At 59.7% G+C, this 25,771-nt stretch overlaps 2 protein-coding genes across 3 annotated transcripts in view; both read right to left on the bottom strand.

The window, feature by feature from the left end:
* Window positions 1-981: 981 nt before the first annotated feature.
* Window positions 982-8,223, bottom strand: SMIM12 (small integral membrane protein 12). 2 transcript variants are annotated; one of them, XM_067533784.1, is made up of 3 exons: window positions 7,711-8,223; window positions 6,220-6,437; window positions 982-3,416 (listed from the first exon to the last, which is right to left on the bottom strand). In XM_067533784.1, exons 2-3 carry the CDS (start codon window positions 6,404-6,406, stop codon window positions 3,220-3,222), a joined length of 384 nt encoding a protein of 127 aa, XP_067389885.1. In that variant the 5' UTR covers window positions 6,407-6,437; window positions 7,711-8,223; the 3' UTR covers window positions 982-3,219. The 2 variants fall into 2 exon arrangements, with proteins under 2 accessions (XP_067389885.1, XP_067389886.1); XM_067533785.1 differs by lacking the exon at window positions 982-3,416 and having other exon boundaries at window positions 4,754-6,437; window positions 7,711-8,145.
* A 585-nt stretch (window positions 8,224-8,808) lies between these two features.
* DLGAP3 (DLG associated protein 3) overlaps window positions 8,809-25,771 on the bottom strand; it is a 43,631-nt gene continuing 26,668 nt past the window's right edge. The window contains exons 4-13 of the mRNA XM_067533809.1: window positions 25,155-25,360; window positions 23,386-23,452; window positions 21,147-21,381; window positions 19,721-20,061; window positions 19,117-19,202; window positions 16,950-17,377; window positions 16,483-16,574; window positions 15,795-15,938; window positions 12,583-13,808; window positions 8,809-10,041 (exon numbers count right to left, since the gene is read on the bottom strand). Of these exons, the coding sequence (XP_067389910.1) occupies window positions 13,590-13,808; window positions 15,795-15,938; window positions 16,483-16,574; window positions 16,950-17,377; window positions 19,117-19,202; window positions 19,721-20,061; window positions 21,147-21,381; window positions 23,386-23,452; window positions 25,155-25,360 (1,818 nt within the window). The 3' untranslated portion in view covers window positions 8,809-10,041; window positions 12,583-13,589. The remainder of the gene's footprint in view (window positions 10,042-12,582; window positions 13,809-15,794; window positions 15,939-16,482; window positions 16,575-16,949; window positions 17,378-19,116; window positions 19,203-19,720; window positions 20,062-21,146; window positions 21,382-23,385; window positions 23,453-25,154; window positions 25,361-25,771) is intronic.

The raw sequence follows: 25,771 nt of genomic DNA, 5'->3' as shown, positions 1-25,771 counted from the left end.
AATAATGCGATTGAGGTGTGTTGGGTGTGAGATGAACCTGCAATAATCTAAGACTCCTGAGATGTGATCATTTTATGAACCCTGGATGTGACCTGGGCAGTGAGGTGACATTATTGTAGATTGGGTCGTAAGATTTTCCTGGATGAATGTATTGTTCTAGTTTAATAAGGAGGCTATTGGAAGCAACACAATGGAACCAGCTGAGCAACCTCCACACAAAGACTTTGGGAGCAATTAAAATACAAGGGGGGAAACTATTCCAGGTTCCTATATCCTGTCGCCAACAAGTTACAAGGCTGCTTTGTCTATGCTGGGAAATGACAGCTCACGGGACTATTCACGGGTAAAAAAAGCAACTTGGTCTCTGGGAAGCAGCATGAGCAAAAGGACTGTGCAGCTTTTAAAGAAGTCTCTCCCTGCAGCAGGGGGGAAGGTTTGGTTTGGGTGTTGGTGAAATGGATTATGCCAGCCAGACCCCAGGCCCCTGGGGGAAGGAGGGGAGGCTGTAGGAAGCACAGACCTGCCAGAATCCTCCTGTTGAAGATGGTTAGCTACCTGGTAACCTATGCCCAGGAATTACTGGAAGGTGCTCAGCTGTGAAGGACCAGGTACATTACCTATTTAAAATGAATATGGGACCTGATCCTCAGATGGTGTAAATCAGCATCGCTTCATTCACTGTGCTGGAATTACACTGCTTTACACCAACTGAGGAGCTGGCCTCTAGCTAGGCTAGTCCCATGACATGGCTTCTGCTCCCTGCTTGCATCAATGAGGTTTCTGAAATGCACATTTGAAAATACCAAAGAACAGGATTTCCCCGCAAACATTCTCCATTAGCGGGCAGGGACCACTAGGGAGCAGCAGATGGCCCTGTTTGGGACAGGCCGGCAGCCAGGTGAGGCTGTCGCTGATGTGCTGGGACCCCAGCTCTCAGGTGGCAGGGATCCTGCCGCGCAAGGGCGCAGATCATTAGCCCAGCAGGTGCCCCTGCATGCAGGGCTCCAACCCCTGCAGGGCAGCAGAGGAAACTTGGCAAGCTACGGAAGAACCGCTTCCACCCTCTGCAGAAAGCGGGTAGGACCAGGACCAGGACCAGGAAAGGAAAAGGCGCAGGTTGTTGAACTCCTGGGGTCCGTGCCCAGCTCTGCGGCTGACCTGCGGAGTGATCTTGGCCCACTCGCTGCCCCTTGCCTTCCCCTCGGTTCAAAGGGGGATCATAAACGCAGGAGGGCTCCGCCGTTCCTGTTGGTGAAGCGTCTGGGGCTCCCTGGCTGGAAGGACAGCAGGGCAGAGGTTGTTATTACAGACCAACTCGGGAGCAAGTGTAGGAGACAAACACAAACCGCGAGTGCTAATAAAGCTGTCAGCGGAGGGGTCAAGGAGCCAGCGAGAAACTGGCTGCTAATTCAGCCGTTACCATCCACAACATCTGTGGGAAATAAGGCGACCTTTCACCCCCGAGCGCGCGAGGAAACAGGGCTGCAGCTATACCAAGTGCTGAGCAAGCTGCTGACATCAGGGATTCCTGTGCTAGCGACAACGGATTTATCACCGTCAGGAGGGAAGGACAGGCTGGAGCAGAGAGGGAAGGCTGTGACGAAGGAACGGGGGAAGAATTAGGAATGGTTTAGCAGCCCCATCACAGCCCCCAAATGCCGAGCCTGTCAGCTGGAGACTCAAAGCCGCAGGGTCAGATTCGATGGAGGGCACCATAATAAGTCCAGGTATTTCAAGTCACCTTCAACCCCTGGCAGGGTTAGTGAGTGGAATTAATGAATAATTGCAGCTCAGATTTCGCCAGCCTCTGACGTTCAAGGCCTCAAGCAACACAAACCAGTTATGGCCCAGCACGTGCCCGGGAGGGACAGAAATATTACGCTGTTACTCCCATTCTGTAGATGAAGAAACTGAGGCACAGAGAGGCAACCGGCCATGGCCAGCGTGAGTCTGCAGCAATCGGTCTAGAGCCCCGTATAGAGGCTGTTCACTCTTGGAGGTCCATCGTGTTTCTCCTGGGATATTTGGGTCACCTGGTGAAAGCGGCTGACAGCCGGGAGGTTACAATGGGACTGAAGGAAGCTCCTAGAATCCTTTGCTGGGAGCTCTCCCAAAGGGTCAGCTCTGCTCTTCTTCCTCTCTCCTGGCAGAGCTGAGATCACTGCAGCCCCGAGACTAGCCCCTTTTGGGGACCTCGCTGGGCTCTTTAGCCCAGATCCTCAAAGGTTTTAGGTGCCTAACTCCCTTTGCAATCACTCAGAGTTAGGCACCTAAGTACTTCTGAGAATTGAGTCCTTCGTTATCACCTGGCAAGCAGGAGGAAGTCATTTTCCACCACAAGCTTCGCTCCAAATCCCAGTGAGCTTCAATTCCAGGCAGCTTCCCTGGCCACGGACCTGTGCACAGACTGACAGGATTCGCCCAGGGCTGCCCAGCGAACATTGTGTCCCTTCGCACCTTCCCGCAAGGGCAAATTCATCATTCGCTGAAATTAACGAGCCTCCAAAGAAACAAGGTCCCCAAGCACAGGTTCATCACACAGCAAGTTGCACCAATACACACCCACATGCACACACGCACCCAGCCAGTTTCCAGAGATGCTCAGCACTCACGACCCCCACTGGCTCCAGTGGGAGCCACAGGTTCTCAGCACCTTTGAACATCAGGTCACCTTCCCCGGGGACATTACCTGAGCTCTGCGCCTGTCAGATGAGAAAGAAAGTTGTATCTGTTCTGCACAGACGTTGAAGAGCCCATGTAAGACCAGGGGCTTCGCTGCACTGTCCCTGGCTAAAAAATGCCAGCTCTCTGCCACTGGGCCCGTGCTAATGCTGTGAGAGCAGGGGCTGTCGCCCCCGCCCAGCAGCATGGCAACTTATGGGATGACCAAGTGCCTCAGCATGGACCCCGGGTGCAAGGGGTTAGATTTGCAGTTCTAGGGTCACACTGCAGGAGGGCAGTCGCCCCCCTCCCTCCCCCAGCTCTTCACCCCGTGCCTTTCTGCCTCTTGAGGAACAAAGCTACGTTGACGCAGCACAGGTGCTAATGCACATCACTGCCAATGGAGGGGGCGCATCACCTCGTGGTACAGCCATGCCCACGGAGCAGGGAGAGCGCAAGAGGGGGGTGGATTTCAGGCACTTGCGCTGCTCGGATTTGGGGTGCTTTGGGCCAGGCTCTCCCAGTTCGCAGAGCTGCACCAGCTGGAGAAGACCAGTTTTATTCCAGGCCCAGGTGCCAGTCAAACAAGCGCTGGGACGGTGCAAATGTCGAGGTGCCTGGCCTTCGCTGAGCGCTCCTGCTGGCTTCACGCAGCTCCCGGCTCAGCCCCGCCAGCCAAGAACGGGGATCGCCCAGCTGCATGCCACTCCGGCCCCGTGGAGCTGCCAGGATTGCACCAGCCAATTCATCTCCACCTGCAGGGAAGCAAAAGGCACCAGAAGAGTGACCTGAATCAACCCCGTCCGGAGCATACAGCAAGACACCCGCAGCACAGCACGCCAGAGGGCCCAACGCACTCCCTGGATTCAATTCAAACTGCCCTTCCCGCGGCTTTGACAGCTGGGGGAGCCCCTCACTGCAGCAGCCAGAGCCTGCAGCGGACGCTCACTCCTCCCCTTTGCTTTCCAGCACGCACACGCCAGCCACTGGCCTCCAGTCCAACCCACTCGTCCTGCTACTCTGCAGGGGGGGCCAGCCCTCCGGCCAGCTCCCCGCCCTGCTGTCCCTGGGTAGGGGCTGAGCATTGCACAAGGGATCACTACGTGGATACACGCCCGTTCCAACCCGGCTGGCACTAAAGGCAGTGGCAGCGCAGCGCTCCCAGCAGCAAGAGGGCAGTAGGGTCAGGGCCCAAGAGGTCAAGAAAACATCAGTCAGGCTTTGTGGGTGGGTGCAGGGGAGGGGACTTTCCATCCCCACCCCCTTCCCCGTGGCATTTGGCAGCAACCATTGACACGCACAGCTCCGCACGGGGCAGCTTTCTAGCCAAATAACCCTGAGCCTCTCCTCCTAAGACAGCCATGCACGTGGCTATACATCCAAGCGGACAGCCCAGCGCTGGTCAGCTTGCAGGAAAGGCCAGGCTCTTGCCATTTGGTGGCAGTGTTTGCCCTCACCTTGCAAACGTCCCTTTAAAACAAACCAAGCCTTGCCACCCTCCAGGAAAGGGGCGGGTGGGCGCCGATCAGCTGGGAAAGTGCTGCACCTTCCAGGCCATGGAGAGCTAAAGCCTTCTCCTGCGAATGCACGTTTCAGCCCCGTTCCCAGCTCCCCTTGTTACAATGAAGGGAAAAGCAGCCCGCGCCCAACCTGCTGCTTGAAATCAGTTTCTCTCCCTTTAAAAGAGGCGGCAGGTTTCGGGCCTGGATAAAGGTTAGTGGGTGTCCAGCCTCAAAGTGGCAGCGGATTGTGGGTGCCCAGTTTCTCTCTATGGCACTGATGTGGCCTGCAGCCCCGTGGTGTCTGTGCCCCTCACAATCTTTAGTCTTTACTCTCGCCACACTGTGCTCTTATCCCCATTTTACAGATGGGGAACTGAGGCACAGAAGGACTAAGTGACTTCCCAGGGCCCCCCACGAGGTTTGTGGCAGAGCAGGAACTGAACCCAGGTCTTCCCCCACAGGCCCCAGCTAGTGCTCTAACCACTGAACAATACTCCCTCGAGACCCCATAAAGGCACCCGTTTATCAGAAAGTACCACGCACTGCCAGCATTGCGCCTCTGCGGCCCCTGCGAACCAGGTCTCTTCATGGGGGTCTCCGGTGGGGCCTATCAACCACACAGGCGGGGGTGGGGGCGTCAGACCCAGCTCCTGTGTAGGAGAGGGGTGCCTAGGACCCAGCAGGACAAGGTGGAGATTGGAGGACGGGGAGCCAGCTGTGTATTTCCAAGCCTCCGTAGAACAGGGCAGACTCAGACAGCAGACTCAACTCCATCTCCTCATGGAAACCCAGCCATGGCTTTGCCTCGAGCTCTGTGCCCAGGGGTCTTGTTGGCAGCATCTCCCACCCCGCCCAGGCTGCTGGGCAAGTGACAGGGCCACCCCTCCCGCCCTGTCAGAGCTAAGCAGGACCCATGGGCTTCACGCGGCTGAGGTGGGATCTGTCCCTCGAGCGTCCCACTCCAAGCTGCTGAGCGGCAGGCAGGGGGCCGGAACGGTCCCAACCAGGAGGCGTCCGGAGGTGAAACACTCAGAGGGAAAGAAGGAAACAGAGGGTCCCGAGTTCTCAGGCTGGTTTAATCTGGCTTCGTTTGACACAGCTGTGAGGTCGCTTTATTCCCCATACCTCGGTCCCACGACATGCTCACAGCAACGCGCCCGGAGCTCCCAGGGCAGGAGGGTGAAATGCCTTCCAGCTACCTCCACCAGCCCCTGGCCTGCCAGGCAATTACAGCTTCCCTCCCTCTCCGCCCCAGCTGCCAACATGAAGCCGGGGGGCTCCCACCACAGCGAGGAGGGGGGAAGAGCTGTGACTGCTAGCGAGGGTGAATCTGGGGTTCCTGAGAAGCGACAGGGCGTCAGAGCCAGGGACAGGCAAGACAGGCAGCGTGCAAGCCTTGCCTCACGCCACTGAGGTCCCAGAACTTCCCTGGTCTCGGGGCAGAGGCAGCCCCTGGGGCAGGATGCAATCTTGGCTGTTTCCGTGCAAAGAAAACCTGCAGAATCCAGGGAAATCCAGGACAGGGCAGGCCGAGCTTCGAGGATCTGTTCAGCCTGGGAATGGAGCCTGCTCCTGCACTCCAGGAACTGCGCGGCCCCTGGAGCGTCATCCCCTCCCTGGCTGTAACTGGGTGCGCCAGGAACTCGGGCAGCAATGGCCAAGGCTGCCCCGTTCTGCCTCCGTGGCCCTGCCGCCTCAAACCGTCCAGTGGGTGGGAAACTTCAACAAGCCACCTCCAAAGGGACCCACTGTGAGCGCAGGGGGCGGGATGCCCAGCAAGAGCCAGACATCGGTGGACTGGGGACGAAAACAAACCAGTGAGGCTCCAGGAGCCCGGCTAAGGGACCGAGGGTCCTGATCGGCAGGCGGCAGGATTGTGTGCTCAGCCCTAACCAAAGAGAAGGGGGAAATCAGCCACGCCAGGCTGGCATGGCTCCCAGCTCCGAGGCGCTCGAGCAGGCCGGTTAACTCTTCTCTGGGCGATTCCTGTTCAGCACGGCCTTGGGGGCGAACTCCAGCTTCTCCTTGAGGCTCACCACCTGAGTCAGGTCCTTGCCTGCGATCTCCTGCAGCTTCCTGTCCTCCCGCCGCTCCGAGATGCTCTTCTCCTCCTCGACGGGCTGCGGGGAGTCACCCCGAATGAACCACTCCAGGTGGTAGCCCACCGCCCCCACCACAAAGGCCACGGGGAAGGTGACGTAAGGGGCGTAGGCCCGCACAGTCGTCCAGAGCAAGGGCCACATGGCGTCGCCGGAAGAGAGCACCAGATGTGTTCTGGAGGGAGGGGGCAGTCAGTGTCACAGCTGCAGGGACCCACCTCCCCTTAGCCCCCCACCCCCACCCAATGACCGTTCCTTCTCCCCTCCCCACACAAACCTCCCAGATCCCAAACCATCATCCCCGTTACCCACCCTGCACCTCCTACCGCACCAGGGGAGCCCAAAGATCACCCCACGCACATGACCCTGCCCCTTCGCCCAGACACACCCAGCGCCAGCACCACAACCCGGGACTGAAGGCAAGTCACATTCACCCTGGCATCCCCAGGGGTCTTGATATCTCAGCTACACGCCTTTCCCCCCCAAACACCCACCTACGTGGCCATGACACGCCTGGGCGGGCGGGAGTTATGGGGGTGGCACTGGTCAAGCTCTCCTCCCCTGCGGGGTATCTCAGCAACCAGGCTGCAGGGTTCCAGGGCAGTTACTGGGCTGGATCCTGCCCCCCGCCCGCCCTGATCCGGACAGTTTCTGGGGCACCTGGCGGAAGGCAAGGGGCAGTGAGCCTCGGGGTCTCCCGCGCCAGCAGAGAAATGGCAGATCTGCAGCCCCAGCGCCCAGGGCCTGGCCAGGCAGCAGCCTCAGGCAACAGCTGCTGGGCCTCTGCCCTGGGCGGTGGAAGCAGGGGTCTGATCCCAGCTCGGGTCTGATCACAGCTCGGGTCCGGAGCCCTCCAGCCCCGGGGAGAAGCCAGGCAGCGGCTGGGGCAGGGAGGGGGAAGGAAGGCATTTCCTTCGGGGGGAACCATCTGCCCGGTGCCCTCAGGGAGCCGGGCACCGGGCTGGCAGGGGCGGTCTGGGGCACCCCCAGCTCTGCCCCTGCCCCTCAGTCCTGACCCCCGCCCCCCGCTCTCCCGGCCCCTGCCCCCCAGCTGCCCCCCACCCCACACTGCCCAGCCCTTCCGGAGCAGGGCCCACAAGCCCCCTCAATCCCAGGGGCATGGAGAGCAGAAGCTCATTCCCCCAGTGCGGGGAGGGAGGGAAGGCTGGAGCCTCAGCCCCACACCGCGGACTTGGGGGGCTCCAGGCCTCTCCCCCCAAGGCGGGCAGGCGGGCGGGCGGGCGGGCCGGGGCAGGGGGATTTTGGACCCTGACAGCCGGGCACCGTGAGCCGCCCGCTCTGAGCCGATCCCAGCGCTGGGCCTGGAGCCGCCTGGTACCGGCCGGGCCGGGCCCCGAGAGCGGAGCCCCGCCAGCTCCCAGCCCGCTGCCGCACCGGCCAGTCTCCGGGGGACCCCCCCAGCGGGCCGGATCCCGGCCCCCCCTCACCTCTCCGGGCGGGCGGGCGCCCCTCCTCCTCCTCCTCCTCCCCGGCCCGGCCGCGGGCCCCTTCCTCCCTCGCCGCCGCTCGCTTCCTGGGCCGGCCCCGCAGCGGCCTCCCCTATTGGCGGCTGCCGCGCCGGGGAGGCAGGGCCGGGGCCGGGGCCGGAGCCAGGCCGCGCGCGCAGCAGCAGCAGCAGCGGGGCGAGCCCAGCCCGGCACGGCCCGGCACCTGCCGCGGGATCCGGCCCGCACACGTCCCTCCCTGCCCCTGGGTTTGCAGCAGGATCGTGCCCGGCGCGGTCATCCCAGCAGGGCGCCCCAGGGACGTAGCTCGCTCTCCGGGTGCTGATGGGGAGCGGGACCGGGTGGGCATCCCGCACGGGCACCCCCCGTGCCAGGTTCCCGGCAGCTCTGCCCTGGGTCCCAGCCAGCAGCACAGCCTGGGACCGGCCCTGCCACCTCTCCCGGTCCCCTCGGTGGGCTCCTCTCCCCTGGGAATTCAGGGCTACCCCGGCACCCCGTCTGCCCAAGGATTTAACCCTCAGGTTGGAGATGGTCCCTCCACAACCCCCAAACCACTTCTGGGTGAAGGGCAGGTGGGCGAAAAGGGGCAAGCGTCGGCTCTGCCCTTGCCCCTCAATCCCAAGCCACGGCCCCCGGCTGCTCCAGGCCCGGGCCCCCCGATTCGCAGCTCTGCCAATGCCTCTCAGTCCCGACCCTGAGCTCCGCACAGCTGGTGGCTCAGGCAGGGGCAGGCAGGAGAGTTGGACTGGTAAAGCTGCTGCCTGCAGACTCTGTTAGGAGCCCCCTTCTCGTCTCAGCCATGGTCACATGCAGGTGCCAGCCCGGCTATCGCAGGGAGCCCTCTGCTAATCAAATCTGTTCCAGTGACCCCCTGGTAGCAGACTCAGCCAGCCATCTCGCAGCCCGGTGAATTGTGCAGGAGAGATGCCGTCAACTCTGCATCCTCCCCAGCACCGCCACAAGCCACCTGTCTCCTGCACCCAAAGAGCAGCAGGTCCCCACCCTCACGAGCTGACTCCAGACTCAGCCCCCGCCCCTTTCCCTGAATCAGCCAAGAAGTGAGACACAGGACACGAAGGGTCAAAGGTGAGACTAGCACCGGCTGGGAGAATGGGGCTGGGCCCAGAGTAATCAAAGTCGTCTTTATTACAGTACAGCTAAGTTTGTTACAATAAAAATGGAACCACATGTCACAGTCAGTGTACAGTATTGTTTGTCTTACAGAACTTACAAGTGGAAGGGCTTCCTCTTCCAGGCACATTGCTAAGAACTAAAGTGTGGACGGAGGCAGAGAACTGGTGAACCGAGCTGATGACTGCTTTCCTGGCCACGGTGGGAGCGGGCAGCGTTCAAAGAGCATTGGATGCTGACGAGGCATCTCCTGCCTTTCCCCTCCCCCAGCTGGGCCAGGTCTCAAGCTGTTGGATATTTTTTCCATGATTCACTGTTCTACGATATGCTTGTTGGATTTCCCCCCATCTCCCCTGCAAACATCTCAACTAGTAACCCGAGGCTGTGATTTGATTCTTTCAAACCCTCCCAACAGGACAGGCACATAACAGAGGCCAGGGGAGGTTTTAGCACCAGGTCATGGTATGGATCTCATCCCAAAGGGGGGGTGTAAAGGCCCCAGGGATGACTGGTGCATTGCTCTTGGTAGAATTAGGCTTTCCTCCCCATGCCCATCCGACAAGCCAGCGTGATTGTGGAACCTCCTATCTCTCAGTACATCCTATTTGTCCCCGGTGCTACAGGGAAGTATCCCAGCATGCGCCAGGCAGGATGACTCCTTGGGCTGAAATTTACTGTTTGGGAGTATTAGAGTGGCACCCGAGTGACCCAATCAGGGATCGGGGCCTCCAGAGTGCTAGATGCTGTACGCTTATGAAAAAGATAGCCCCCGTCCCAGAGAGCTGCCCATGTAGGTTGTGGCTGCTGCCACTTTAGTCACTCTTCTTGAGCTCTTTCCTCCCCTCTTCCTGTCTGAATCAGGTCATCTCCAAGACAGCTGAGTGGGCAGGGAGCAGGGGCTGGTACAATCATGGGGTGATGAGAAGAGGAGGGTCCCCCTTGAAGGGTTTCACAGTGCAGGGGGTTCCCCGGTTGGAAGGAGGGACAATGTGAGAAGGCAGCACTGAGTTTTTTCCTTGAACCTTCAGTGTGGCTGGCTTGGCAACCCCACTTTCCCGGGGCAGGACACCTGACTCAGTGGGTAAACGCTCTCCTCCCCAGCTAAAGAGCCAGCCTCACAGACGTCCGGGCAGGTGGAACAGACTGTGCTTGGGTGGGAGGAAGGGTCTCCACCGCTGGGAGCTGAAAGAATGAAAAGGAGAGGAAAGACAAGCCCTGAGAACCACCACGACCCTGGGACAGGCTCCTGGTAACACTTGGACAATCTGATCTCCAAGACCCTGCCTGGTACCCATCCTATAGGGCCCCTCTGTTTATGCCCTATCCCCCTACCTGAGAGGGCCTGGCCTGGACTCACCCCCGCATTCTGCTCGCTCAGGGATACAGCGTGGTGGAGAAGGTGCCCGAGGTGGGGGTATGACCCTTTGGCTTGTGTGCAGGGAACGATGCAAGGGGGGGGGCTGGGAAAGCAGGCTCCCCCCCTGCACCATTCATCTACACTATATACGTTGCTACATGCCATCTGGGCTGACAGCCACGCGGTAAGGGGGTCACCAAGTAAGCCCTAAAGGAAGCTGCCATGGCAACCATACCAGGAAGAGGAGGGCATCTCCTTTATGGCTGCACAAAAGAGAAGGCACCTTCTCTAACGTAGCATGATACCAGCAAGGACAGGGCATATGTAGGGCTGTACCATGGAGGATGGGACGCCCTTCAAGAGGGGACTCTTGTAACGCGAGATATGATCTGCCGCCCCCCATTCCCTCAAAGAGCAGGCATTCAGCCTGGGGAGGTGCAGACCCACATGCAGGTCTTGGGTCTGTCTCCAGTGACAGGGAGAGCCAGAAGCTTGGCGTCATGTCCCTGGCCCCCAGGGCCTCCATCTCCCTATCAGCTAAAGGAGAGCAGCACTTAACCTGCCTCCCAGGGGACCGGCAGTTAGGGAACCAGGCAGCTGCTGTGGGTTACCATCACCAGGGAGGTGGTCTGAACAGAGCAGGGGCCCAATCCTCCATTGCTCCCACTGCCCCAAGGGCGTCTTTTACACCAGTGCAACGCGGGGGTAGGGCACCAGCGAGTCAGAACGGCTACGTGTCACGCTCACGGTGCTGCACGATGAACTAGTGCCTGAGGTGCAGGGTGACGACCAGCAGGCCCCAGGCCAGGAGACAGAAGCCCACCACCATGGCGACCTCCAGTTCCACCTGACCTTCCCTGCCAGGGCTTTGCTTTTCCAAGTCCCTTTCCCAGCTGACGTTAGTGACAGTGACTGGCAGGGAAGGGCAATTGTCCCTAGGTGTGCTATTGGCCAGATAGACTGAAGGCCAATGCCTGCCGGCCTGCCCTAGTGAGGCCTCCAGGCCTGGGCCCTGGTTGCTTCGTGCTGGAGATTCTCTGTGGCCCAACCTAGTTGCCAGCAGCCCTGTCTTGGCGTCTGTGAGCCCAGGTGGGTATCCGGGATGAGAGCAGCAAGCGACATGGAAGGCTGCGCCTCACCAGAGCACCACGTGGGCTGCACCGCTGGACGGCAAGAGCCAAACGGCGGCTTTGGCAAAGCCGGCAGGCTTGGGTAGCCCACCAGGGCAGCTGCAGGGCAGGGAGAGGAGCTGGAGAGGGCTTGTGATGGAGGGAGGACAAGAAGGCCTGGCAAGGCTCGCTCCTGAGCGCCTACCGCACCCATTGGTTCGCTTTGCACTGTCCAGCAAAGGCGTTACAGGCCGGCCCTGTCCCATCGCAGCCCAGCTGGAATAAAACCTCCCGTTGCAATGCACAAGGCACCACATAGCGAGTGCCACGCGACCTTTGCTACAGCGCCTATTACCCTGAGCAGGTGTTCTCAAGCTTGTCCATACCACCACCCACTCGCAGCTAGCTGAGGCCCGCACATTCAGCACTAGGGGGGGGGTGTTTGCGACCCTGGGTTGAGAAGCCATGAAACAGAAGGAAGCTCGTGAGCCCCTGGGATCATGGTACAGAACAGCCGTGGCGAGTAACAACCGTCTTTCACCCCCACCGGTGGTTCCCGAGCCCCTGGTGACATTCAGACAGGCTAGCTCTGTCCGCAGATACCTCGTCCCCACGCACCCTCGCCCAGCCTAGGGCCAGAGCCCCTTTCTGCATGATTGACAGCTCCCAGGGTTTTCTCACAGTCCTTAGCGATGGTACATACAACAGCACAGCAACACCTGGGGGACGCAACAGCAGGTACCTCTTCCTCCTAATGCAAGGTGGGTTCTCAATGGCGTATTTGCCATTCCCTCCCGTCTCCTCTGGCCCGGTCCCTGGGTACAGCCATGTCTTTAAACCAGATGCAGATGGGTCAGAACCAGTGCCCTACCCTTGGGTCAGGACCAATACCCTGCATTGTGGAGTGTTCACAGCCCAAAACCAACTCCAAAGACCTCAGCTTCTGCCACCCGTTGCCAGACGGAATCCAAACCCTCAGCTCCCCGTCAGGATTAGGAGGATCTCCAAAGACACTTGCTTCCTCCCCAAAACCTCCCCCTCAGATTCCACTCCCAAGATAATCTAGTGTCAGACCAGCAGTTCGTGGGGAAATCAATGAGGGATGGAAAATAAAGTGACCAGCCAAGTTTTGACCTTCTCCTAGCCTTCCACGGCTAGCGGACGCACCCCTGCACAGTCCCCGTATTCATGCTTGCAGGAAGGGAAAGGAAGAGAGAAAGGAAGAAAGAAAGAAGAGAAATCATAGCATATTCTTACTGATGATGTATGTGTAGGGAAAGCAGGGCTGGTTTTGCTGCTGTCATGGATTTCCTGATGATCTGATCCCAGTCTCACCAGCAGGAACACAGCTGTGGTCATGTGTAGTTTTTGTTTTATTCCTTTGATTATATTTATATATGTATATAGGTCTATAACCCATGGATTCCCCGAGGCACCCAAGTAAGAGGCAGGGACGGGACCGAACCATGGTTGGTGTGCGTGGAGGGACCACCCCCATGCCTGCCAGGGCTCGAAGCCTCCCGCCAGCCGGGGAAACTGGCTTGCCGGCCTGCCGGGAATGGTGACTTTGGCACAGGCCAGCGAGGAGTTCGGCAGCACTTCCCCCCGCAAGACGCTTTCTTTGCATTGACTTGAGGAAACGGGAGAAGTTCAAGGTGGCGTGACCGTGGGGAGAGGGCACGCGGTGGGGTGGGGGAGGGCCTGCCTGCAGCCCCCCAATCGGCCAAGCTGAGGGGCCTCCTCCTTCTCCAATGTAAGGGGAAAGTGGGAGGAGAGGGGGCTGTGAGGGGAGGAGAGGGGGACACCAAAAGGGGAGGGGGGCAGCAAGGAGGAAGGGAAGAAAAGCTCTGAAAGAGGGGACAGGAGGCCACCAGGGAGGGTGGAGGGAAGGGCCGATGGGCTGGGAAGGGGACAGGAGGGAGCTGCAAGGAGGAAGGTAAGGAGAAGAGGCCACATGGAGGGCAGAAAAGTCTTCAGGGCAGACGAGGGTTAGGGCGGGAGAGCAATGGGGAAAGGCCAGGAAGGGGCTCGTGGGCAGACAGGGCTGGGGAGAACCCTGCCTCCTGGGGAGGGACATGAGGGCAGGACAGAACCAGGCTCGTGTTCATTCGCCGTCAGATCCATGGATCGTATAGGATAAGAAGTCAAGAAGCTGTGAGCGGGCCGAGAGCTGCCCCGGGGGGTCCCTGCGGCTCGGGCCCTGGCCGTCACAGTGAGCTGCGTACTCTCTCTGTACAGGGTGGGTACAAAAGCCAGGGCTCCCGTCACAGCCTGGTCTGAGCCTCGGGGATGTAGATCTCGATACTGTCTGCACTCTCGGTGGCTGAGTTCTGGCGGAAGGAGGCGGCTCTCTTGGCCGCCAGGAGCCTCTTCCTGGCTTCCTGCCTCTGCCGGTCGACGGAGTCCAGGGAGCGCTCCTTCACGGGGTGCGCCTTGGAGCGCAGCAGCTTCTTTGGTATCGGGGGAGGGACCTTCTTCTCTTCCTGCGCAGACAGACAGAGCGGGGCTTAGAGGGGGTCCTAGGAGGCGCCAGCCCATAGGCTGGGCGTGCGGTGTTAGGCAGAGTGTGGCTGTGGCTGCAGGTGACAGCATGTGCCGGGAGGTGTGCACATGTGCGTGTGTGTGTGTATTCACAGCTGTGTTTGTGTGTGAGATCACACCAGGGTGCCCGCCTGTGTGTGCGCATTCCTGTGTGTGCATCTGTCGGTGTGTGCAGAGTGGTATGTGTGTGAGACCACACGAGAGAACACACATTTAAGGGGATGCCTGGCTATGCACTTTCATGGGTGCATGAATCGGTATGTGTACACGCGGCTATACACAGAGATGTGCTTGCATGTCTGCATGCAGCTGTGTGCAGCTGTGTGTGCATCCCAATCTTTGTGCATATGTAGGTATCCATATATGAGTGTGAGTGTATACCCCCAGCTGTGTGCCTATCTCTATACAGAATAAGTGACTCCAATTCTGTGCTGAGTGACACCTCATTCAGTTCCACCAGGGAGGGCAGTCCCTGGGGTTGAAAGTCAGCCCGGGATCTAGCCCATTGCCTGCGTACACGCTGCTCGTGCGTGCTGTGTTCAGAAAAGGCAGACAAGGACCACATCTTCTGCCTGAGACGGCTGGCGATTGCGCTTGACCTTGGGAACCTCCCACCAGGGTTTGAATCAGTTTGATGGATGGCCGGGCAGCACGGGGGTGAGAGGGCTCGGATTGCTTTGGTTTTGTCCTGTGCTGCGTGTGTGCATGCATGCGTGCAGAGAGTATATCTGTACCTTTGAAGCTAACATCAAACAGAGGACACGCCATAGCTCTACGTGAAAAGCGCATGAGAGAAAAAGGCTCGATTTGTTTGGGTTCTTTTTTTTTTTTTTAAGTGTTCGCTAAAGATGCCTGTTGATTTTGCCTGGCACAGCTAAGCCGCACCAGCTCGCGAGCAGAAGTGTTTATGGAAAAAGAAGAAGGCAGCTGTGATCACAGATCTCTCTCCTCCCTGACTTTCCCCCCATCAAATCCAGGAGACACAATCCAGGATGGGATATGCATAACAGCGACTTCTAACTGAGCTCATCTGAGCTCTGCCAAGGGGGAGACTACGTTTAGCTCACCTTCGCTACATCTCCACTTATGGTGGGGTGTAAGGTGCAGGCAGAACAAGTGTAGCTGCACACTGCAGGGGACAGCTCCAGCAGCAGGACACTAATGGCTAAAAATAGCAATGTAGACATGCGAGGCACCACTTAGGCATGTAGAGAGCCATAAAGGGTGCATACGCTGGAGGTTCAGGTGTGTAGGGCACTCTGCTCTATTCACCGTCTACACGGCGGTTTATACCCAGGCTAGCTGGGCGTGCAGTATCTGCACTCTCCACGCTGCCAGAAGTGTAGAGCTTCCCTGAGCAGAGTTGCTCGCCATGGGCCGCGAAGGCTCCAGCTGCAAGTCCGGGTTCAGGACAGAAGGGCTAAAGTTTTTCTAACTGGCCCTGAGTCCGCCCTCACAATCTGGCAGGGCTCCCATCAGCTCCCCCATCTCTGTCCCTCTGCTCCAGGAGCCCAGGCCTGGTTGTCCCTCGCCCCAGGTCCGCGAACCAATGAATGGGGAAGAAGAGGTTAATTTCTACTGAGACGTGCTATGAGGCCCAAGGTTCATCTGGTTTGCCCCTTCTCCCCACACAAAGAGGCTGAGGAGAGCATCAGGGATGCAAGGAGAGAAGGATATATGCTCCAGAATCCACACACACACTGGAGACCTCAATGACCACAGCTCTTTCTCCTGGAGCTGGGAAACAGCTGGGGTGCCTCCAGACCGAGTACAGTGGATTCAAGGTGTGAGTGCACCAGGGGTTCGGGTGGTGGCTTTACGACATGTTCTGTCTTTGTTCTCCAGCAGCAGGGCAACAAAAGGTGATTCTGAGCCCTGTGGTGGGATAGCGTCTCAGCCAATTGGCATTCACGGTCCAATCCCCCTACCTTGGGCTCGATGAGTTTCCATCCGTTGGCCTTGAGCTGTTGAAGCTCCGCGAACTTCAAGCTGACGTCCTCGATGGACAGCTGCAGGAGGTCCCAGAATCCAGCCAGGTCTTGGAAAGTGGGCATGGGGAACGCATTAGGGTCCTTCCGAAGGGGCAGAAGAAGGGCAGGTTAGCTCCTTACGTACCTAGGACACAGAGGACTCCTGGGCCCTCCATCACTTCCCTGCTCAAGCTGATGAGGAGCAGAGATGCGCTGTCTGGGCCTTACTGGATTAAAAACGTGTCCCTTAGCTAGGAATCGGACAAAATGCTTCAGGTAAAATAAGAACCAGGCTGGGCTTTCAGCCCGGAGCCCGCAGCAGCCTCCGAAGTGGCAGACGTTTGGGAATTGTTATTACTTTTTAATGAAAAGGTTGGCACGTCTGTATGCTCCCAGCCAGAAATGAAACAGCCAAATCTCCATGAGAAAGGGCCCGTTATTCCTGACAGTACCATGGACCTAGTCTTCAGGGGGTGGGGGTGAGCCTCCAATCTTTTGGGTAGCACCTCCAAATGGAACCACCGCCAGATGTGCAGAGTGCCGAGCCCCAGCTTCAGGCCTCCGGGGTCCTGCTGCCGCCCCAGCCCCATCGCCCCTCAGACAGAACACATCCCCGGGAACCCCGAAGGAAGAAGGAGCCACTCACCATGTTCTGCTGGCAGAGTCGGAAAAACTGTTGCACCTTCTGGGACATCAGGAGTTGGGTGCTGCCCACGGCGCTCCGGATCTTCTCCAGAACTGGTCGGGCACACAGAGAAAAAAACAATGGGTGAGGAATTGATGAATGACATGTGGCTTGATGACCCCCCCACCCCCAGCTCTGGGGATGCCGCCATTGCCCTCACAAGCCCTAGACGAGGGTATTTCTTGCCATTAAGCCCAACCTCCTTAACCCTTTGGGAGCTGGACAGCACCATGCGCAGGGCAGCCGCTGGCTCAGGTTCCGAAGGAGACATACCCATCACTCGTGTCCAGGACACTGTGCAGCAGGAGGCATTTGGGGACTAGCCCTGGCTGGGTGATGCTGAGCAAGACTCCAGTCCCCCCAGCCCTAGGGGAATCCTTGCCTGCCCCGCGCCCCCCTTGCAATCTCGCAGCCCCATCTGGACTCACTCTCCTCCGGCAGGTCGTAGTCCTCGGCCTCCCGCTCCATCTGCTGGCACCAGCCTTCCATCTTCTCCACCTCAGCCTGCAGTAGCTTAATGAACCACTCCCCGTCCCGATGGCAGGGAGAGGCCCTGCCGGAGTCGGGGAGGCTGCGGGAGCCCCTGTTGATCCAGGAGTCCCGCCGGGGCACCTCCACAGTGTCATACTGCATCTGGTAGTCCTCCCGGTAGGCCCACTGGCCCTGCGTGTGCACCGTCTTGTACACCGAGTATTGCCGGCTGGACGAGTCCGGCTCTGAGGAGTGCCGCTGGAAGGGCCTCCCAAATTGCAAAGCCTTATCCTCTGTGGCCACCGACAGGCCCGTGAAGCCTTCCAGCTCCAGGTCTGCCTGCACGCCGGCCGTCACGCTGTTGGAGCGCTTGAACCGGGCCCGCCTGGGGACAGGGAGATACAGGGGTTATGCGGATGGACTCCCGTTCCCGCAGCACGGCTGGAGCAGCATTGCAAAGCATTCGTCCTGCAGCAGGAAGCGCATCGGCGGAGCTGCAGGGGCTCCAGGACTGGAATAACGGGGGGACTGCGGGTCAGGATCGAAGGGCATCGGCAGAGCTGTGTGTGGGGAGCCCAGAGCTGGAGTAGTGGGGTTCTACTGCTGGGAAACCTGCCCAGACGGCACTGAACCCCTAGTTTAGGGCTCGCTGACTGTCAACCCCATGCACTGTGCAGTGTGACCCCAGGCCTCCCCCCGCCCGCCCGCCCAGCTGGGGCACCGCTCCCCTTGCAGGAGCAGGGCGAGGGGCCGCGCCGGCTCCCCTTGCAGGGAGGCTCACAGGCCGTTGAGCTCCGGGCTGTCCGCGGGGACAGTCCGCTCCCAGCCGCTCCCACATGTTCCCTCATTTCAATGCCTTCGCTCCTGCTTGCGCTCGCCAGTCTGTTTCTATGGTAACCGGCCGGGGCCAGATGCTGAAGGACAGGGAGAGGAACATGTGCTCAGGCCCCTTGTTAGGCAAAGAGAAGGAACATTGGAAAGTTCCCCTCAGAGGCCCTGGCCTCAGCGACTCGCCCGTGGGAGGGGGTGGGGGAGACGGGGAGGGTGAAGGAGCAGGGCTGGACCACCCCAGCCTCTGAGGCTCCGTCTCTCTGAAAGAAGCAGCTTGGGTGAGAGGTGGGCAAGGCTCAGTGGCCCATGGGAACGGCTCCTTTGGGGGGTCTCTGCCGGATTCCACTCGGCATCTCAGCCTCTTCCTCTGGGCAGCTGAGTCACAGCTACTTTCACGTCACAGTCAGGCCTTGTAGCCAGCCTTCCTCAGCCCCAGGTCCAGGTACTGGTGGTCTCCATACCTACAGAACCCAACTTCCAGTTCTGCATCAGAACCAGGGGCCTCTATCCCGGGCAGATCCAAAATCCCAGAACTGAACCCCAGATCTGGATCGGAACCGTGGGCAGATCAGTATCTGCACCCCCATCCAGGCGGGCTCAGTCCCCGTGTCATTGTTCACACCCGCAGCAAGAGGGAATCCAGACAGCTGCAAATCCCTCAGCATCAGCCTAGCCTCTGGGTTCAAACGTGCTTTGTGGCGGCTGGTGTTCCGGCAGATCACTCAGGGGCCCACGGTAACAAACATGCTGAGTGGCTCAGGGAGGCCGTGGCAGGGTATTAGAGCCTCTGGCCGCCTGGGTGCTGATCTGAATCTATTAGCAGTGAGCAAAAGCGGCTACGACTCGACAGCGCTCTGCTGACCAGTGTGACGTGAGTTTGACAGGCCTCAATCCAGTTTGCAGCGGACGCGTGTCCACAGCACAACCTCCCTCATCACAAGCAGCATCTCCTTTGAGCTGACAGGCACAGGGGCTTAATGGTCCAGAGGCTGGCCTACCTACCATTCCCTAGGATGGCATCAGGTCAGGGCTGAGGCGTGTTGCACGGGGAAGCTTGCCCGACTGCTGCCTGCACTGCCCATTGCTTTATGATCTAGCAAGGAAACACAGCTGTACTTAGCAGTCAGCAGAAGAAGCTGCCGAGCTCTGGGGATGCTCAGGAGAAGAGGCATGTTATGAATGTTTAGTTTGGGGGAGGCATTGTGTGAAAACAATCAAACCGGCGCAGCGGCTGCACTAAGCCCTGGCTCCTGGAGGGATGGAGCGATAAAAGCTGCATTTAACCAGCCGTACCTTTTGTCTTCTTCCACTTGCACCCCGATGGAGTGGAATTCCCTCTGGCTCCTGCTTTCTGTGTCGGAGTCAGATATAGTCTCAACCTGCGGGGGGATCAGAGGGAGAGCATGTCGGGGAAGAATCGCCGCAGAGCCTCGGGCGCAAGAGACTCGTGCTTTTTAATTTCCGTCAGCAGATGCAGCAGCGCGGCGGTGGGGAAAGCCAGAGAAACAAAGCGCTAATGAAATGAAAGCAATGGCCAGGCAGCTGCAGGACCATCTAGCACAGAGATGAAGAGCCGCGGAGACTGTCCCCTCTCGCCCCGTTGGTCCAGGGCGAGGTACAGCAGGGGGGCATGGCATGAAGGCAGCTTGTGCTGCCTCTGCCTGTTGGCAAGACCGTTTCACGCAGCTGTCCCGTCCCGACAGGGCAAAGCCAGGTGGTGGTGGTGAGACCTCAGTTTGGAGCAGCCCAAGATTCACTGCGGGTGAGAGCAGTAGGGCTGAATGGGAGGTGAGCCTCATTCACCAGGCCAGGAAATGCCAGTGCTGGGGTGTCCAGGAAGCTCTGAGTCATGAAGCTACCATTCAGCATTGGCAGCTTGGAGGCTCGGGGCACCTACCTGAACTCCGATGGACGGGCGCCATTTCCTCTGCCGTGCCAAGCTCCTCAGTTCTTCCCGGCCCGGGATGGCTTTGATGATGAGTGTAGAAGGCTTGGGAGAGGTCCTGGGCTGGACGGGAGGCAGATCCAAGGAGATGGCTGTCACCTTGGAGCTCTCCAAGCTCTCCGTGGAGTTGCAGCGAGCCGCGGCGTCTTTGGACCACAAGGGACTCCTGGTGACCTCGCTGGGGAGGTAGCTCTCGTGGGTGGACTCGGTGCTGCTCTGTGCCGTGACGGAGATGAGAGGCTTGGCTTGGATTCCTGGAGGGGTGGGAGGTGGCGCTTTTCTGTAACTGAAGGCTGTGGCAGGAGAGGCACACGATAAAAAGTCACATGAAAAAGAGACAGGTTCTCATTTCCTAACGCGCACGCCAGCCAAACCCACCTCGACCTCCAGCATCCCCCCCGCCCGCCCCGGGGCGCCGGGCCTAGGCGTCGGATCCTGGGCCGCTGTGAAGCTGAGCGACCCTCGTGACGGCGGGCTCGTTTACACCCGCCGAGGAACTGGCCCTGTCTTGCCACGCCAGCCAAGGTGGCACTCGCCCCAGGCGCCCCGCCGGTGAACGGCGAACGGGCGGCGAAGGGCACAAAAGGTCCCTTTGCTTTTGCTCTGGTTGTGTGGCCAATTCGTCCACAGAACCCCAAGGGACCAGATGATCCTCCCGTGAGAGGGAAGATCAGTGCACCCTCGTGCTGGGTGAGTCATTGCCGTGGCACCCAGCAGGAGACAGACAGACAGACCGAAAAAGGGAGAGAGAGAGAGACGCAAGAAGGGGAAAAACAGAAGGAGCAAGGAAGAGAGGGGAGGGGAGACCCCAGCTGAATGCAGAGAGGAAGGTGGAGGCCAGAGAGGAGGACTGACGGACAGATGGGTCATTCCATGGATGGAATGATGCCCTGTCCGACCCGCTAAGCCTCCCTTGGTGCCAGCCACACGAAATGCCGTCCCCGTGGGGCTGTTTCCGGCCTCCCAGAGGGCTGCCCTGGGACTGGCAGCAGCCGCAACCTCACGGCAGGTGAGCCCACTGGCGGCTTAGCCAGGCCCTTGCAGGGCATCCCGGAGAGCTATGCAAGATGGCGGCAACACGGGGCTGTGGGAAGCAGGGGGTGCCCTCCATGGGAGGGGGGAGGTAGATGGGCAAGTCCCTCTATGGGGAGGTGGGGGGAGTCCCTCTGGGGGCTGGTGTAGGGGACTATCCGTGGAAGGGGAGGGGCAGGTCTGGGGAGCCCTCTGTGGACAGGGGAAGGGGTTTGGTGGGGGTCCCTCCATGGAAGGGGACAGGGGTGGGGGTGAGATCCCTCTGGGTCCCGGCAGGATTGCCCACAACTCCCGCCCTGTACGGCGCGAAGGGCCCCGTGGGGCAGGGGCTGGGACTGGGACTCACAGGTGCTGGGCTTGAGGATGCTGCTGGTGATGGCCGGCCGGGGCGGGGCGGCCATGGAGAAGAGCGAGAGGCAGTCGTCGTCCTGGGAGCAGCCCGCCTGGATGGCCCGCAGGTAGCTGTGGCTCCGCATGCGGAAGCAGCCGGGCAGGTCCAGCGCCTCCACGGCCTGGGACTCCACCTCCCCGAAGACGGACTCGCAGACCGCCTCAAACTGGCGGTTCAGCTCCTCGTTGATCTGAGGGGAGAGTGGGGCAGCTGGGCGGCTCTGACAGGATCTGGCCCTCCCGCCCCGCCAGCGCCATCCTCCATGGGACTACCAGAAGGGCTACAGGCAACGACTCGCCCTGGGCCCAGCTGGTCGCTCCATGGCCTTTGCCTCCACCCCTCCCTAGTCACCCAGCCCCTTCGACTCCAGCCAGCGGGGGCCCCGGGGGCTTCACCGGGGCAGAGCAACGCCCAGCCAGCCGCTGCCCTGGGGGAGTCCCTGGTGAGGTGCCCCAGCTCCAGGACAGCAGCTCGGAGGCCTGGCGCCAGCTCTCCCCGAGCTCGGAGCAGTCTCTTCGCAGGGTGGCTCGGGGCCGCGGTGTGACAAGCGAAGCTTTTTGGCGAGAGGGGCTCTTCGGAGAACGAGGCACTTCCACGGAGCACAGGGCAGGCTCCCCTCACCCGGCTCCCCACCGACCCCCCTTTGGAGAATCGCGATCTGGAGGGGCAAGAGGGGAGCTCGGTCTCCACGCCCTAGGCAATCGCTGGCCTCCGCCGAGACGGCCGATCGGCTTGGCACATGACGGCTATCCTCAGGTGGACGCCCACCTACTGGGCACTCGACTGAGACCCACCAAACTCATTGCACAGAGGCCACCGAGACGCCAATTGTCCCTGGCCCCTGGGCTGGATTTGACCCAGCGACAAAAAAACCTCCCAGTCCCCACTGCCAAGCTGCTGCCAACCGCCATGGCCTCGCCCCCTGCTGCAGCTGTCGAGCCAGGCAGCTCCCTCCTCCGGTGCGTGAGAATCTGCCAGGCGGGAGATGTACGAGAGATCGGGGCAGGTTTTGTTTCCGTGCAGGTGCTGCCGGGAACCCAGCAGTGACCCACTGAGGCTCACTAGCGACGGGGGCAGGCGACTCCCAGTCCAGGTCTCCATCGACGGCAGCGTGACTGGGTCACTGGAGCACGTAGAAGGTCCCTCGACCTCTGCTCTGGACATAGAGCAGGCCGACATCACTGCCCAAATCCTGGGGCTGGGCCCAGGAGTTAGCCCGGTGCCTGCAGGCTGTCAGGGAAACTGAGCCAAACCAACCCCGAACTCTGAATGATCACAGTGCCCCCATTAGTAGAGGAAGGCGACTCTCTGGGGCTGGGTGGCTTGGACGATGGTAACATGGGCCGGGGGAGCCTTGCACTGCTAGGGTGATGGTTTGAATCCAGCTCCAGTCACTAATCTGGTGCAGCACCTGGTGCTCGTTTGATGCCCTCTCCGTGTCAATGGGAGAAAAGACTGCAGCTGGCAAAAAAAATACCTGGCCACTGTCCGGGCTACACCCGTCCTACAGAGGCATCACCGGGGCTAACATGCATGCAAAAGGAGGGGCAGAAAAACAGCCTGTGCTGGGGGCAGGGGGGAGGAGGGGCAGAGAACTCTTGCTGCCAGTCAAGCCCCTGGGAAGACACGCATTGCCACCGATGGGAGGGTCAGGGCTGCGGATGGGCAGGCAGAGCGCCGCATTGCCATGGGAGCAGAGAAGGGACCACGCTGGCCAGACGGGGAGGACACAGGCAGAGCGTGTCGGGGAGCAGGAGGGGGCTGGCCAGAAGCAGAGCCCTTGCAGGAAAGGGGCAGAGCCTGGCATGCAGGAATCAGCGTCCCCAAGCTGCAGATTCGCACGTGCAATGCAGGGGGGGGGTGAGAATAGCTCCCGCGGGTCGGGGGGGGGGGTCAGGTGTCCATGCGGCACAGAAGCCAGGCCCGCCCTGCGTCTCAGACGTGGGACGCTTGAGGCCAATCCCCAGCTCCAGATGGCTCTGTTCAGCACCTAAGGTGCCGCCCTCTTCTCTACTCCAGCCACTCCTTCAGGAGCCCAGACGGGAGCTGGGATCCTAGGAAAATCCAGCCCCATGGTGAGTGCTGAGCCTGTTCAAACACCGACCCCCCAAGCCCTCCCCTCCCCCCCACCACCGAGCGTCTGAACTCCAGCAGCTGAAAAGCCAGGCACAGCGACAGGCACTGCCTGCCTTACCTGGCCAGTGGTGAAGGAGCGTCCGTAGCCCTGTCCCCGAGGGTGCATTCGGGGCGAGGTGCAGCAGCTGGGACAGTTACAGATATATGAGTCAGAATAGTGCCTACTTGCAAACCTAATGAGAGACAGTGGGGGAAAGAGGGTTCGGACCAAAAGCAACACATTCAAGCAAAGCATTTGGAAGCAGCCGAGTGACTGGGCTCCTGTCTGCATCTGCTGCTGCCACCTGAACCTGGCAGATCATCATTCCCCGCCCCCGGTCCCAACGTGAGCTCACCACCACCTCAACAAATTCCCCAGGCAACCCCCGAGCAGGCAGGGATTCCCGATTCCTGGTGGGCCTGAGACCCAAGCAGTTCGCTGGGTGGCAGCATCAGCGTCTCCACGTCTGGTTAGGCAGGAACATGTGTCAGACCGACGTCTGATCGCCCAGCTGGCTTGCTTTGGGGAGCATCACGCACACCCCAGAGCAGAGAAGGGGTCAATAAGCAGGGCAGGGTGGCAAGCAACAGACGCAGGGCAGCAGTGTGGGGCTGGCAAAGAGATTGAGCCAGGACCACTGAGAGAAACACAGCAGGTTCACCCAGCCGGTGCGTCCTTACCTGGGCCACCACCACTTAAGATCACTACAGCCTTGTCTACACAAGGAGTGCCACCGCTGATGTGAACCCCTAAAACAGCACCAGGTGCACCAGCCCTGTGCAATTTGCAACAGTGCAAACTCCTACCACAAGCCTGGGTTACACCACTCCAGCGCAATGTGCACTGATGCAACCCCCTAGCTGAAACACAATTTACACCAGCCCCGCATAATTGACACCAATGCAAACTCCTAATATAAACACAGTTTTGACCAGTGCATAACAATTTACACCAATGCAAACCCTTAGTCTAAACACTGCAGCGTCGCATTTTACCCCAGTTTCAAAGCTGTCATACTCCCCTTTTCCCTGCCCCAGTCCTGCAACAGAGATAAACTGCACCAATGTGAAATCCCCCTGCACTGGTGCAAACTGTGTTTACATCCCTCTTAGCCAGGAGTTCGCAGCAGTGGCTAAAATCTCAGCATATACAAAACCCAACCCTTAGAGAGTCAGAAAGTTTGAACTATCTCTGAGCCCCATTTCCCAGTGCAAAATCTACTTGCCAGGACTCCCGGAGAAGGAACATAAAAGATTTTAATTGCCTGGAAACCACCCTCGCCCATACCCCTTCTCCCCCGGCTCTCCCATCCCAAACTGAAAGTTCTTTGGGGCAGGGACTTTCTCCTTCTATGTGTACGTGCAGCACCTAGCACAATGGAGTGCAATCATGCTCGGGGTCTCTGGGCACTACCGTAGTACACATAATAAAGAAAAGATCCAACAGGCAAACAGAATTTTGCCAGGCGGGTCAGTTTCATATTCACATCTCCCTGCAGGAACCTGAGGCTGTAATGTTTAAGCTGCAGAGCTGCAGGGGGTGGGACGCAGGGGAAGGCTGCTGAAATCCAGGCTTTGTTGTTGGCTGAAGTTTCACGTTAAAAAAAATAAACTGCGTATTTTAGCCTGAATTCCTTGCCAGTGACCCCTGGGAATCCACCGCACAGACGCCAAAGTAAAACAACCCCCAAACCCCTGCACCCACCCCCCAACATTCTCCCCCGACCACACCTCCCCCACCTCCTCCACAAATCGTCTCCCCAAACCTCTCCGCCCCCTGCCCCTCTCCAAGCCTGCACCCCCCAGAGGAGGTGCATAAAGAGAGCCTGAGGAGCCAGGCCAGCTTACTTGGTCCTGGCCTGGTCTACGCTGGAGGAGCGGCGGTAGCCATGTCGCCGGGACAGCCCCTTGGGAGACACCTTGGTGCTGGCTTCCGAGTCGCCGCTGTCGTCGTCCCCCATGGCCTTGATGTAGCTGCCGCTCCGCATCCGCCGGCAGGGGATCTCCCCATCCTTCCCCGCCGCTGGGTAGCCACTCCAGTCGTCCTGCGGCACCTGCAGCCAGAAGAGCCCCATGGCGGGGGGGGGGGTCACGTCAGGGAACCTGGGTCATTGGAGTGCGCGTGGGGGCAGAGACGATGCATAACTGTTGATAGTGGGGGGGGGGGGGGAGGACCTCAAAACCAGTGGAGCGGACTTGGCCATCCACTGCACAGCTGCAGAGTCCAGGGCGGGAGACCAGGGAGATCCCACGCTAGGACAGAGCGGCTGTCCACCTCCAGCAGCTTAACAGGAATCCGCGTCGTACGGCCCACAAGAGGAACCATCCCTCCCCGCTGCCTGCAGCTGGGACCGAGACAGGCCCAAAGCCCAGGGCACCGGATCTGAATGCCAAAGCCCAGGGCCCTTGGCCGCCTAGGGTTTGATTCAGCCCATCTCTGCTCCAAACCGGGCCCCGGGCCAAAC

This window comes from Emydura macquarii, unplaced genomic scaffold (assembly GCF_026122565.2).
Source record: "Emydura macquarii macquarii isolate MOO-44397 ecotype Brisbane River unplaced genomic scaffold, CSIRO-AGI_Emac_v2 contig_3348, whole genome shotgun sequence".
Lineage (NCBI taxonomy): Eukaryota > Metazoa > Chordata > Testudines > Chelidae > Emydura > Emydura macquarii.
Note: the sequence above shows the minus strand (reverse complement) of the source record. Positions and strands in the feature narration are given on the sequence as shown.